The sequence below is a fragment of the Pogona vitticeps genome, chromosome 1, assembly GCF_051106095.1.
Source record: "Pogona vitticeps strain Pit_001003342236 chromosome 1, PviZW2.1, whole genome shotgun sequence".
NCBI lineage: Eukaryota > Metazoa > Chordata > Lepidosauria > Squamata > Agamidae > Pogona > Pogona vitticeps.
The window spans coordinates 308,412,832-308,428,333 of NC_135783.1; the positions used below are offsets into that span (position 1 = coordinate 308,412,832).

At 40.3% G+C, this 15,502-nt stretch overlaps 1 protein-coding gene across 4 annotated transcripts in view; it reads left to right on the top strand.

The window, feature by feature from the left end:
- Window positions 1-15,502, top strand: part of DPH6 (diphthamine biosynthesis 6) — a 335,370-nt gene that overhangs the window by 116,152 nt on the left and 203,716 nt on the right. For 3 of the 4 annotated variants that reach the window (XM_072986316.2, XM_078391934.1, XM_020789398.3), the window contains exons 7-8: window positions 3,820-3,914; window positions 7,869-7,956. The exons of the other annotated variant lie outside the window; for it this stretch is intronic. In XM_072986316.2, the coding sequence (XP_072842417.2) occupies window positions 3,820-3,914; window positions 7,869-7,956 (183 nt within the window). The remainder of the gene's footprint in view (window positions 1-3,819; window positions 3,915-7,868; window positions 7,957-15,502) is intronic. 4 annotated transcript variants of the gene reach the window in all.

Consider the following 15,502-nt stretch of genomic DNA (forward strand, 5'->3'; position numbering starts at 1 on the left):
AAATACAAACTGAAAATGGTTGTTCTGGGTTTTTTGGGCTCTTTGGCTGTGTTCTGAAGGTTGTTCTTCCTGACGTTTCGCCAGTCTCTGTGGCCGGCATCTTCAGAAGATGCCTCTGAAGATGCCGGCCACAGAGACTGGTGTAACGTCAGGAAGAACAACCTTCAGAACATGGCCAAAGAGCCTGAAAAACCCAGAACAACCATTAGATCCCGGCCGTGAAAGCCTTCGCGAATATAACGAACTGAAAAGTTTACACCTTAATTATTTGTTTCATTTCGCTGTTGTATGAAGTTAAAATACTGTCAGTTTGCTTTTACTATGTTGCTTCCCAGGGCACAGAAATCAGATACATTCAGCAGCTTTCAGAGATTCATAGTTACATTTTGAAGTTGTTTGCAGGGTTAAATGTATTACCATATTTTTTGCTCCATAAGACGCACTTCCCCCCCCCAAAAAAAGTGGGGGGAAGTCTATGCGTCTTATGTAGAGAAGCTGGCGATTTCGCCCCATGGGGGGAGCCTCGCAAGGGTCTGAGGGAGCCTTCCAGGACCCTTGCGAGGCTCCCCCCACCCCCCACGGGGCCAGCAGGGGCAAAATCACCAGCTTCTAGGACCTTTTCTGAGCCTCTTAAGCCTTGCATTACATTTATTACGCCTTCCACTTTAAAGCCTCAATTAAGTTACAAGGAAAAACATGCCCATCTGCTGATAGGGGTTGGTGTACACCTCAACTTTGAAAGCAAATTCAAAAGAAGCACTTGTTCGTACAGGAAGCTTGGGTATTCCAGCCATGGATAAAAAATAATCCACTGGGAGATCTAAATCATTTGATGTTGGTGTCCAGGAAGGATTTGTGGCACCAAAGAGGTAATATTACAATAAACAAATTCAGAAAACCTTTATACAGTTACTATTTCAAACTTGTTATGCCTGCTGAGGATACTAATGAAGAAGAGTAGACATCTGTTCTGTTGTTCTAAATATAACAATAATGTGTCGTCAAGTCAATTCTGACTTATGATGACCCTTTTTAGAGTTTCCTAGGTAGAGAATACCCAGAAATAGTTTGCCATTCCCTTTTTCTGGGGGCATCCCGGGACTGTTCAGCTCGACTGAGGCAATACCAGCTGGGATGCACATAGGAGAATTGAACTTCCCAACCTTTGGCTCTGCAGCCTACCCCACCAGCCAGCTTGCTCTAAATATAGGCCTTTTAAAATGCCTGTTGTGACTCCTTCTACCTGGTGTGGGTCTCTTGTTTCAAGCAGCTTTTCAGCAGTAGTTTTTGGCAGAAAGAAGAATAAGCTGTTTTGACTAACTGTTTTGTAAGTTGTCCATTCTTATTGCATCAGCATTAATTATTCTTGATGGATTTGTCCTACAAGAACCTTACAGCAGCTTCTGACAGGTGGAGCTATCTTTTATGTCAGCAGTGTGAGCTTTGGAAGTGAAAGCTTGATTAAGTGAATGTTTGGTTATTTTTAGACAAAGAGATATTCTCTCATTAAAAGGAAAATGTCTGATAACGTAGGCTTGGGGAAGATAATTTGATCTTTATTTGAAAAAAAGATTTCAATTTAGCATCCAAAATGGGTAAACAGACATGATTTAATTATATGACAGATAACATCTTCATTTGAGCTATATATATTTCCCCAAGGTAAAAGGTTGAAGGGGAATGAAAGCAGAAGAGTCCTCTTAAATATTCCAGTTTAGTCAGGCAGGTAGATTAAAAATGTGATCAGGAGTCCAATAAAAGGATTAAATTCAGGCACACTTTTGCTGCATTCAAATGTCATGATGTGCTTCTGCTTCTGCAGTGTGCTGTCTTCACCTTGCAGAGGTTCGTTCCAGGTTTATGAAGGCCTGTGTGAAATACATTATTTTCCTACTCCTCTAAAAGAGCACAAACTTAATGGAATATTCATACACTCATCTGATACAATTTGGGATTTAATCTGAACATGCACTGGGTGGAGTTTATACCATAACTTATACTAGATGTTGAATCCTCCTTTTCTTACCATTAAGTAAGTGACTACACACCTGAAATTAAGGGGAATTTTCTTTGTAGACACACAAAAGTATTGCTGTCCAGCAACAGGAGCATGGGGAAAGTGGTGTTAAGAAAGAAGGAATAGATACTTTTGATATGTTGTCATCAACCTCCAAAAATTTAGGAAGGTCAAGACTGTAAATCATGTGGAAATGTTAATCCTCCCTGTTGACCTCCCATTTTCCATCTACACCAAATTTCCTCCACTTTCTTTCTTGTATGAGAGATATAAAAGTGCTATTGGGTTTAAAGATAAAATGAAAATGTAGCAAATAAAAGAGATAGTAGAAGTTAGGAGCCAGGCTGACATGTTTCCTACATCTGTGTTATAAGTGGTTTTTCATGATTTGTCCTAAAATTGGTGAAATTGTATTATTTCATAATTGCTGCAGGTTTTTTGTTTAGAGAGCTTATAATGTAGTTGTTCTTTACAAGCATCCTATCCCCCATCCATTATTGTATTAGATGTCCTATCTGTTCCAATACAGCTGGAAAAATCATATGCTAGATTTCTGTAGTTAATAGAAATGTCACTGAAAACTCAGTGAAATTTAATGCTTTTCACTGAAATTGTGTTTTGTTTTGAGTTTTGGGGCTCAACCAAGCACTCATTGGCTAAGCAGGGAGACAACCTGTCCTGCCTCTGTGCTGAGGTGGTTGGCTGTGTGGGGAAGAAGGGAAGGGCCAGTTGGGCTCCTGTTGGGATTGGCACACCCATGATGATGAAGGACCCCAGAGCCACACAGAGCCCAGTGAATAGCCTGGACGGTTCTGGGGGAGGAAACTGGGCCCCCATGGCACTGTGGTACTGCGGCTCATATTCATATCCTCGAGATATTAATATGAAGCACACATTCCTACTTACAATACTTTGTGGACATTGTCATCTATTTTAAAAGCCAGTTAAAGGATTAATTGATAGCTTCTGAACAAGGAGCATCTGGTGAGGAAATAAGTTCTGCTCAGTAAGGGCTCTAGTGTTAAGCTCCACTCCAGCCCCACAACAAAGCTTGATTCTGAATAATACCGGCCTCCTGAAGAGATTGAAAAAGCATGGAAGGCAGGGAAACAATCATGGATTTCACTGGATTCAGCTTTGTATCATTTGGTCAGAGGGAAAAATAACCAAAAGAAGCAATGTCAGTCCAGGTAGTTTTACCTCCATGTGAATAAAACTATATGAAAAACATTATATGAGAATATATACCGACTTTCTATTGTTTTTAATTAATTCAATGAATGCTTTACTGGTGTTGCTGATATGTATGATTTATAAGCACATGTACCAAACAACAGGCTATGAGTTCTAATAAGCTTTTCAAATGCATGAACAATGATCCCACACTATGTTACATTTGTTGCATCTTGCCATAATCCAGTGCTTCCCAACCTTGGGTCCCCAGATGTTCTTGGACTACAACTCCCAGAAATTCTTGCCAGGACAGCTAGTGGTGAAGGCTTCTGGAAATTTTAGTACAAGAACGTCTAGGGACCCAAGGCTGGGAACCATTGCCCTAACCCAAAGTTCACCTCTGAATCTCTATTTCCTACTGCCACAGACCTTAGTAGTTTCTCAAGCTGTAACATTACCTTGAGATGAACTCCATTCAACACAGTGGGATTTGCAACTAATTAAGCTTGGATTAGCATTTGGGTGCACAAGATTTAAGCGTCTGCTACCAGTGCAACATAAATCTGAGGGCCACGTGTCCTTATGTGTCTTCTCCTATATTAGATAACATTTATTTTTTTATTTTTCAGCTCTCTAAGAAGTATGGAGGCCATATCTGTGGAGAAGGTGGAGAATATGAAACATTCACTTTGGATTGCCCTCTGTTTAAGAAGAAAATAGTGGTGTAAGGATCTGTGCCTTTCCTTTCCTTTAAATTTTCGTCCTGGGAACATATTAACATTTCGCTTGAGGCCACTTCTGTTGGCAGCCGAGGAACGTGTCCTCTAAGTTCACAAACACTCACTTTGTTTAACACTGGCAAAGTCCTCCACTAACCTAAATCAATGCCTGACAAGACGAGGCCTTCATAGAAAGCTATAAACTTTTTAGACATTTGCACTTTCGTTTACTTGCTGATTATGGCCTGCAGTAAAACTGGTACCTACATACTGACACTTTTATCCTTTCATGAAGTGCGAATTGCCTGTAATATTTATCTTTCATTACAGCTACATTTGATAAACTGCCACATCAGTAGCCTGTGGGTTCCATTAACTCTGTTTCCCTTTTCTCTCTCTCTTTCTCTTTTCCCTTTCCTCCCTTTTAACATTAGCAACTTAGGATGATAATGCTAAACATTTTGCTTGAATTACTAAAGGATGTTTTTGAATCTTAATGTTTTGAATCAGCCCAATTTGCACTGAGTAGGTTATTTCTTTGCCATAAATTCTTAAAATGTATGTGTAGAGGTACAAGAAATTTCTTTATTCCTATGTAGATTTGTCGGTACAATTATGGTAAATAACTTACCCTGCATTTATTAAAGGATATATTTTGACTGCTATTATTCCTTTTTCATCTGGGTTTACAGATTGCCTAATAAAACAGTATCACTGTCTACTCCATACCACTTTCAGACCAATAGTCATGGTGAAGGCGTAATTTGATTACAGTCTTCAAATGGCTCACTTGGGAGTAGCCCATTTGGCTACACTTGGGCAAAATGCTGTAAAAATCACCCTCCCTATAAACACAGAATTGATCTGGGTAGAATTTTTGCCAGCTAAAAATGCCTTTAAGGGTTATATCTATATCATTCTATGCTACTACCACACGAGGATCTGCAAAAGAGCAGGGTTAGCCATAGGCTTCAGCTAGTCTTAAAAGCTGTTGGCAACTAGGTAGAATTGTTGAAGTGTTCCAGAGTATTTTCAGGTTTCTAAGAGACAAAAACATGACTACCAAAAATTGCAAAAATGTTTGCAATAAAAAAATTAGAAATTGTTAAAAGATTTTCTCTCCCTCAGTTCAGTCATCATTCCTAATGGAAACTGCAGCCAAGAAATCAGAAGAATGAGACCTTTAAGGGCAGCTATAAAGGAACTAGGGAGAGAAAAAAACTCCAGTTGTAAGAATGTGTTGCTGGAGACCAAGATCAAGATAATCAGTACTGTGATATTCCCAGTTATTATGTGCCATTGTGAAAGCTAAACATTGAGGAAAGTTGGGGGATGGAGGGAATCAATTCATTCAAAACATTGTATGGAAGGAGAGCTTTACTGTGAGCTGCTGGAAACACAAATAAATGAGTGCTGAATCAAATCAAGCCTAAACTCACTTACGAACGAAACTGACTGAACTAGAGAGGGCTGTTCTCCTTTGGGCACATCATGAGAAGACAAGACTCAATGCCAAAGCCTGTAATGCTGGGGAAAGGTGAAGGATGTCGATGCACTACTAACTCTTTAGTATCAGTTTCACCCCCATTCTTTCTCAAGTTAATGTATTCAGTTGTTGCTAGGGTGCCTCGTCCCAGATGCTCGTCCACTATGGCTAAAGGTGAGAAATCGTAGGCGTGCTAAACGGGTATCATCTGGACAATATACAATTGAGAACCATTGTCTGATAGAAACAGCATTTCATTTTACTTGGTCACATCCTTGAAATGATTGTATATGTGTCCCTTCAGGTATTCATTGCCATCCTGAGGTAAGGTTGGTGGCTACAGTGGAGAAGTTTCTTTGTGGCTGATTTACTATCCCTGAGAAGTTGCGTAGCAGCTACTGTGTTATTTTTCCAGTGTTTTTCATTTTTTCCCAAGTTTTTAAAGAATATGCTGACGGTTTTGTGAATCTTCAGTTTTTTGAGGGGTGTAACCAAACAAAAAGACCACCTTTCGCATCCTCTGTTTACAGTCTTCATAGAGCTGCTCATCACTTCTCGATAATGTTAGGACTCAAATAGAAGAAAGACTGTTTCTTCATCCCATCCTTAGCATCTGCTCTGTGTCATCCTATCTTCATAATGCTTCATCTCTTACTGATGATGTTAGGATCCAAATTGGGGGGGCGGGGAATCTTTTCCTTAATTCTCTTAATTTAAGGAAGAAAGCACAAAAATGAGTGGTGCTCTGTTGATAGTCTGAACTAAACTAGACTCACTGAATTAATTACTGTATGATACCTCTACACTTATGCAAATCCCACTGAGTTGATGAGTCCATTTGAGTTGCGATAAATGGTAAGATACTGCCAGAATCTTGTAACACTTGAAAACAAACACATTTTATTTGTCATAGATTTTGTGAACTGTAAATGATGATGTGAGTTCTTATCCATAAAAATTTTTGCCAATGGAAAATTGCTAATCATTATGGTACCACAAGGATCTTTGATTTTTTTCCCTCCCATGATTGAATGACCATTAGTTTCTCATTTTGTGTGCACACATTTATATTTTGATTGTTTTATTGTCCTTAGTAATATAATTGAAGGGTATTACAAAAGTATTTAAGATAAATAGTAAGAAATGTTGTAGAAGTTGGTAGATAAATGTTGTTGGATATTTGCCTTTTTAAAAAGTTTCTGAGATTTATAGGGCAAAATCACATGATGGATGTCTGCTGGCAGAACAGCAGATTCCAGGACAACTGGGATTCTGCAGCCTTTCATGCACCCTAAGACTGGCTCTGGAGTTGGCTTTCGGCTGATCCAAAGGGCTACAATAGGAGAGGAAAAAAAGAAGGTCCCGTTGCTGTTGCTAGCACAGTGTTGCATCTAGTGCATAGTTAAGGCAGCTAACGGTGAAGTATAGGTAAAATAAGAAATTTATAATTAAAATTAATCAAATAAAAAAATTCCAATAAAAACCCCAAATAAAACACTTCAACAAGATATATCTTTCTCTTGCATCCCTAAAGGTAACATAGTAATAAAGAGCAGCCAGCTTGACAACAAAACAACAGCGAAACAGAGAAATAAGAACAACTGGAGCTTAATTACTCCACCCTAAACGTGTTTTTGCTTTTAGCTACCAGTAGGTGGGCTTTCCATTCTGATCTGTGGTAAGAGGCCGTGGCGCTTGGAGTAGCAAAGTGAACCAGATGTTGCAGTAGTTGGCAGAATTCTTACTGAGCAATTTCCTCCAAGAATGTCTGGGACCAGACTGAAAACTGTTATGCTTCTGTCCAGAAGCTTTTTCTGAGACTTCACCCTTTCCTACAAAGTGGAATGCATTAAAGAGAGAGTTTGAGAGACTTTTAGTCCTTTCAGTCTGTCAGAAAAGGCTCTGCTATGAGTGTGACATGGTTCTAAGGTCTGATCCACAGTTCAGATTAGGACAATTAGCATTTCGACTATTCTTCATGTGATATTTGACATGTTTCAACTTGTTACACATGCCTATTTTTTCAAGCCTTCCAAATTACCAGCTATTTCATGGTCCATAAGAACACCGAATTCTAGAACAAAGCAAAGTATGCTGCTTATATACCACCAAATACTGCTTAAAGCACTCTCTTGGCTGTTTACAACTTAATTATGCAGACTACATTCCCCCCCCCCCCCACAAGTGACCTGGGTACTCAATTTACCAATCTTGGAAAGATGGAAGGTTGAGTCAACTGATCTGGCTTCTGGAGCCTTGGATTGAACTCAGGTCATGAGCAGAGGCTTCACTGAAGTACTGCAGCTTAACCACTGTGCCACAAGGCTAATTGTGTGTATTATTCTAATTTTGTGCATTATTCATGACCTCTGTTTTTATTGTTTCACAGTGCTTTGGAAAAAATAATAAAAAAATATAAAGTGATAATTATTGAATTGTTCTTTGTACTCTCAGATAAATGTTTGTGTTGCAGGGATTCATCAGAAGTGATTGTGCATTCAGCAGATGCATTTGCTCCTGTGTCTTACCTTCGGCTAACAAAATTGCACTTAGAAGATAAGGCAAGTACAAAACTTCTCTATACATAAAAAATTAGGTTGGAGGCAAGTAGCAGTGATTAAAACACATATGCACAAGCAAAAGAACACACCATATTTAAATTCTGATATATAGCTAAAAATAATAATACTAAAACTTTACCTATTACCACTTTAATCTGCAAGGAAATCCCCATGTAAAGGTCTTGAAGGATTTCAAAGCTGATGCTTTGAGTATCCAGACATTTTACTGTTCTGATTGCCCTCCTTTGGACAGGTTGTCAATATGTGGTATAGACATAGTATTCCAAGTGCGGAAAGCAGAATAGAATGGCACTATTCCTTTGCTCTGGACACTGTTTTTCTGTTGATGCAACAAAGTATTGCATTCCCACTTTTCTCTGCTATATTATACTGTTGATTCATGTTCAGCTTGCAGTCTGTTAAGACCCCTGGATCCTTTTCACATGTACTACTGCCTAGTCAGCTGTCACCCATCTTATATTTGTGCATCTGATTTTTCCTATCTCAATTTAGAATCTCACATTTTTATCTGTTGAAACTCATTGGCCCAACTCACCAACGTGTTATGGTCGTTTTGAATCCTGATTCTATATTCTGAGATATTAGTTACCCCTTTCAGTTTGGTGTCATGTACAAATTTGATTAGCCTTACCTTCAGGACCTCATCTAAGTAATTTGTAAATATGTTACTAAATTCTTTTTAGTGATTCTTACACCACCTCTGTACCTATTGTGAGCACAAGCCCCTTCCCTTCCACGTGCACCAGTGCATTAGGCTGAGCACTGTTTTCCTTTAGGAAGAGGACAGAGGCGGAAAAAGTTATGCCTTCTCTCTAATGTCCCTTAGAATTTACTCTATTCTTTCCAGCTCAAAAATACCTTTACTTGTTTTTACCTCTCAGCTAATTTTGAACTTCAACCTTCCTAACCATCTTTCTGTACTTGCTATTGGTTTGTACTCTTCCTTTGTCCTTCCTTCCCTTTCATATACATGCCCCCTTTAAATCATAGCTAATCTGAAAGCTCTTTATGTAGCCACTCTGGTTCCCTTAGATATTTCCCTCTGTTCTTTCTTGTAGAAATAGTTTGTGATTGAATCTTTAGTATCTGACCCTTAAGACATTTCCATCCATCATGGGCTCTCTTCTTTTTGAGCACTTCTGACTTTCAGATATGATTGAGTATTTCCCGTTTCTTCAAACTTATTTTATTCTTAAAGTGCAATGTGCGTATTACACTTTTTCAATCTTCCCATTTCTCAAGATTACCAGTCCCTAGTAAGTATACTTACTTCCACCAGAAGTTCCCATTATTTTCCTCTTGCAGACCAGTTCCTCCTTGTCGATTAGGACTAGATCCACACTGTTAGTCTGGGCAGTTTCTGCTATCAGCTAGACTTATTTGACTGCCTGAGCATTTTCCTGATTTTTAATATTTGCAGTTGCCCCTAGTTTTATAAAGAACATATTTTACTATTATTTATCATTGTACCAATTTAAATTAATTTGTTACAGTAGGCAATTTGAAATATGGTTTAACACATCCCATGCATTCAGTAGGTCTACTCTAATAAGGAGCAGGCAAGGGCTTTTTGTGTTTTCACAAAAGAGGTCTAGTTTTCCTGTTCTGAGCTATTTCGTTGATTCTCAGAAGAAAGGGTCTAAAACATGAGTAGTTCATATTTACAAAAGGGGTACATAAAAATGTAATGTTACTTCCATAGGCCCTCTTTTGTGTAACCTTTTTTCATCCTTCATCTTTCAAATTACCTGAGAAATTTTCACCCAGTAACAAGGACTGCTATCAGCTGATAAGAACATCCAGGGTTTGGCTCTATTGGAACCCAGTGAGGAGTGCTCTTTGCTTTAGTCATTCCTTGTGGGTGGGATTACTGTGTGCTGCTAAGCTCCTTATAGCCTCAGTGCCTTCCTTCCTGTCTCTGCCTACATTTTGATCCTTTTCCCTTCCCCTGTTTTCTTGACCTCTGTTAGTTTGTTTTGTTTTTCTCTTTTTCTTTGGAATATTTTTGCTGTTGTCTGGCAGCCTGCCTATGCCAGCATGCCTCCTTCAGATTAATTTTAACCCCACTTCTTCCCCCCATCATTCTCTTTCTTTGATTATTACTGCTGTCTGGGGCTGTTCTGTTTGTTGAGGTATGATAGACTCAAGAGAAAAGGCGTCAAGTAGTAGAGGGCAGAGAAATCTAATATTCTAGTAGTTCTGGGTTGGAGGTACTTTGACTGTATTTTTTTACTTTATTAGTTTGCTTGATTTCCTTGGTTTTTGTGAGAAGGGGCAGATGGGTGTGTTTGTGAATTTTGCTGTTCTATCTTGTGTGTGGGTTTGTGTATGTGTGTTTGATTTCCATATTTGTTTTAAAATTTAAAAATTGTTACTTGGATAATTTACTATGTTAATTTTGTTAAAGGAATATATTTTGGTGGGCTTTTGGAGAACTGTTTTATTTGCTTCTGTGGAGGTGTTTCGGCCAGGAGGGTGGACTGAGACTGCACCACTGTGCACCTGGGCTTTGTGGTTAGTGGTGGTGGACGGCTATAGTGTTGACTGCTTTGGGAGTAGACTTAACATCTGTCACCATGCCTCTGCTTTTTTGGAGTAGATTTTAAGGGTTCTTTAGCACTTTTGGAATGCCAAAATACATGCACGGGAAAACACAAAATGAATGAGCAGCAAAGGCTTTTCTTTTTACGTAAAGGGAACAGTGCATGAAAATTATTAAAAGAAAAGAGACACTCTTCAAAGGAACCCAAAATGAAACAAATACAGTAAAAGTAAAGTTTTATTATGCGATCATACACCAGGTTATACAAAGATAAATACATAAAATAAATATGTAGTATAAAATCTTGCTGTAGCGTTTTGTGAATTATCATGGCCAAAAATAAAAACTTAGCCACTAATTATGTTATTATTTGATTCTCTTTAGACAACAGAAACTTCAGATAGCCTGTGGGAGGTAGATCAGTACATTTACTCATGATCGAGCCAAGATATCAAAAACGTTCGTTCCTATGTAAGCTATATTCTGAAATGATGTGCGCCAAGGGCTCAATAATTTCTTTACCTCAGGGACAGATCCTTTCACCTTATGGCATGTTATTAAAACACCCTTTTAAAAGGGCTGAGGGAAAGCAATTAAATTTAGCCCTTGAAAAGGCAAAGTGATATCTCGGTGCTGTAATTTGGTATAGATAGTTAGCCGGTTTGGGAAAGTTAAAATTTAGGCCAAAACATAGTAGTGAACAAGTCCTGCCTGCAAAAGCTAGAGAGTACTGAAGGTACTTCGATATGTTGAGTAAGTATTGGCTTAATGCTACCTTGAGGCTGTCTCAGTAAGAAATCCATAGAGAAGCCTAAGAGATGTAGTTTTTCTATAAATCCCTTATACCACGAACTGGCAAAGACATCTTTCTGCAAATAGTATAGGTTGTTGTTGTTGTTCAGTCATTTAGTCATGTCCAACTCTTCGTGACCCCATGGATCAGAGCACGCCAGGCCCTCCTGTCTTCTACTGCCTTCCGGAGCTGGGCCAAATTCATGTTGGTCGCTTCGATGACACTGTCCAACCATCTCATCCTCTGTCGTCCCCTTCTCTTGCCCTCACACTTTCCTAACATCAGGGTCTTTTCCAGGGAGTCTTCTCTTCTCATGAGATGGCCAAAGTATTGGAGCCTCAGTTTCAGGATCTGTCCTTCCAGTGAACACTCAGGGTTGATTTCCTTCAAGATGGATAGGTTTGTTCTCCTTGCAGTTCAGGGGACTCTCAAGTGCCTCCTCCAGCACCACAGTTCAAAAGCATCAATTCTTCGGCGGTCAGCTTTCTTTATGGTCCAGCTCTCACTTCCATACATCACTACAGGAAAAACCATAGCTTTGACTATGCGGACTTTTGTTGGCAAGGTGATGTCTCTGCTTTTTAAGATGCTGTCGACGTTTGTCATCGCTTTCCTCCCAAGAAGAAGGCGTCTTTTAATTTCATGTCTGCTGTCCCCATCTGCAGTGATCATGGAGCCCAAGAAAGTAAAATCTGTCACTACCTCCATATCTTCCCCTTCTATTTGCCAGGAGGTGATGGGACCAGTGGCCATGATCTTAGTTTTTTTGATGTTGAGCTTCAGACCATTTTTTGCACTCTCCTCTTTCGCCCTCATTACAAGCTTCCTTAATTCCTCCTCACTTTCTGCCATCAGAGTGGTATCATCTGCATGTCGGAGGTTGTTGATATTTCTTCCGGCAATCTTAATTCCGTCTTGGGATTCCTCCAGTCCGGCCTTTCGCATGATGTATTCTGCATATAAGTTAAATAAGCAGGGGGACAATATACAGCCTTGTCGTACTCCTTTCCCAATTTCTATTATTTTCCTCTATATCTTTGCTCTTTTCAGCAAAGCTCAGCAACCACACTAATTCCTCTGTGTATTCTTGTCACCTCTTCTTGATTTCTTCTGCTTCTTTGAGGTCCCTGCCATTTTTGCCCTTTATCATGTTCATCTTGGCACAAAATGTTCCTTTAATATCTCCAATTTTTTTTAACAGATCTCTGGTTTTTCCCTTTCTATTACTTTTCTCTATGTCTTTGCACTGTTCATTTAAGAAGGCCCTCTTTTATCTCCTTGCTATCTTTTGGAAGTCTGCATTCAATTTTCTGTAACTCCCTATCTCCCTTGCATTTTGTTTTCCTTCTCTTCTCTGCTATTTGTAAGGCCTCGCTGGACAGCCACTTTGCTTTCTTGCATTTCCTTTTCTTTGGGATGGTTTTTGTTGCTGCCTCCTGTACAATGTTACGAGCCTCTATCCAAAGCTCTTCAGGCACTCTGTCCACCAAATCTAGTTCCTTAAATCTGTTCGTCACTTCCACTGTGTATTCATAAGGGATTTGGTTTAGATTATACCTGACTAGCCCAGTGGTTTTTCCTAATCTCTTCAGTTTGAGTTTGAATTTTGCTATGAGAAGCTGATGATCAGAGCCACAATCAGCTCCAGGTCTTGTTTTTGCTGACTGTATAGAGCTTCTCCACCGTTGGCTGCAGAGAATATAATCAATCTGATTACTGTATTGCCCATCTGGTGATTCCCATGTGTAGAGTCACCTCTTGTGTTGTTGGAAAAGAGTGTTTGTGATGACCAGCTTGTTCTCTTGACAAAACTCTATTAGCCTTTGCCCTGCTTCGTTTTGAACTCCAAGGCCAAACTTTCCTTTTGTTCCTTTTATCTCTTGACTGCCTACTTTAGCATTCCAATCACCAAGAATGAGAAGAACATCTTTCTTTGGTGTCAGTTCTAGAAGGTGTTGTAAGTCTTCATAGAATTGGTCAATTTCAGTCTCCTCAGCAGTGGTGGTTGGTGCATAAACTTGGATTATTGTGATGTTGAATGGTCTGCCTTGGATTCGTATTGACATCATTCTATCATTTTAAAGATTATATCCCATTACAGCTTTTCCCACTCTTTTGTTGACTATGAGGGCTACTCCATTCCTTCTACGGGCTTCTTGCCCACAATAGTAGATATGGTAAGTCATCTGAATTGATTTCGCCCATTCCCATCCATTTTAGTTCACTGACGCCCAGGGTGTCAATATTTATACTTGCCATCTCCTGTTTGACCACATCGAGCTTCCCAAGATTCATAGATCTTACATTCCAGGTTCCTATGCAGTATTTTTCTTTGCAGCATCGGACTTTCCTTTCACTTCCAGGCACGTCCACAGCTGAGCGTCCTTTCGGCTTTGGCCCAACCACTTCATTAGCTCTGGAGCTACTTGTACTTTTCCTCCGCTCTTCCTCAGTAACATGTTGGATGCCTTCCAAACTGAGGGGCCCATCTTCCAGCGTCATATCTTTTAGCCTTTTGTTTCTGATCATGGGGTTTTCTTGGCAAAGATACTGGAGTGGCTTGCCAGTTCCTGCTCCAGGTGGATTGCGTTTAGTCGGAACTCTCCACTATGACTTGTCCGTCTTGGGTATCCCTGCACGGCATAGCCCATAGTTTCTCTGAATTACTCAAGTCCCTTCGCCACAACAAGGCAGCAATCCATGAAGGGGAATCATATAGTATAGGTAGCCACTGGTTATTGGGGCAGAGACCACCTTTAACCAATAACAAAACGCATGTATGTAGCCACGCTTGACATTCTACTGAGGGCATACCAGCAAATACAGAAATTTGCACTGTGCTAATTAGGACTAGGAATAGGATTATATTTAGGAAATACTCTTAATGCATTCCAACAATTTTCTGCCATCTGTGATCCTGCTTGTTTGGAATCTTTGGAAACCAGAGGCAGCCTCGTTCTGCTTCTTGCTCTCCTGCTAGAGTTTGGATGTCACCATAGGATCTCTAAACAGTTATGCTGTGTAGTATATAAACCAGTCTCCAAGGCTTTTCAGCCAGAGAGTTCTTCTCCCTACACTTCTTCTCCATGTTTGTTTGTTTGTTTGTTTGTTTAACTTATATGCCGCCCACACTACCTGAAGGTCTCTTGGCTGCTTACAGCATTTAAAATACAGTAAAAAGGCAAAATAAAAGGGCAAAATAATTAAAATGCAATTACAATATATATTCTAAAAATTGCCATCAGACCTACAGGTGATGTTATTTCAGTTAAAAGCCATTTGGAACAGGAAGGTTTTGACCTGGTGCCGAAATGTCATCAGCGTCGGCGCCAGACGAATCTCAGTCGGGAGGACATTTCATAGTCTGGGGGCAGCTGCCGAAAAGGCCCTTTCTCTACAAGCCGTCCCTCTTACCTCCTTGAGGGATGGCTCTTTCAAAAGGGCCCCCTGGTTAGATCTTAAGTGCCGGGTAGGTTCATATGGAAGGAGGCGATCCTTCAGGTATCCAGGGCAAAAGTCGCTTAGGGCTTTATACGTCAAAACAAGCACTTTGAATTGGGCTCAGGCAGCAACTGGTAGCTAATGTAGCTTAAACAGAATCGGCTTGATATGTTCCCTAGTGGCCCCACTACTCACCAGCCGTGCAGCTCCATTCTGGACCAGCTGCAGTCGCCTGACCGTCTTCAAAGGCAGCCCCACGTAGAGCGCATTGCAGTAATCTATGTGGGATGTTACCAGTGCGTGTATAACTGTCATGAGACTCCGCTCGTCCAGGTAGGGCCGTAGCTAGTATAATTTCTGCAGCTGAAGGAAGGCGCCTCTGGCCACCGAGTCCACCTGGGCTTCCAGTTTTAGACTGGGTCCAGGAGCACTCCCAAGCTGCGGACCCTGTCCCTTAGGGGGAGTGTAACCCCATTCAGGGCACGGAAAAGGCCCTCCAACCTGTCCGGTGAAGCACCCACTAACAGCACTTCCGTCTTGTCTGGATTGAGTTTCAATTTATTAACCCTCATCCAGTCCATCATCAGGTCCAGACACGAGTTCAGCACAGAAACCGCCTCACCTGGATTGGTGGAAAACCAGAGGTAGAGCTGAGTATCATCAGCATATTGCTGACTTCTCAGCCCAAACGTCCTGATGACCTCTCCCAGCAGTTTCATGTAGATGTTAAACAGCTTGGGGGACAGTAT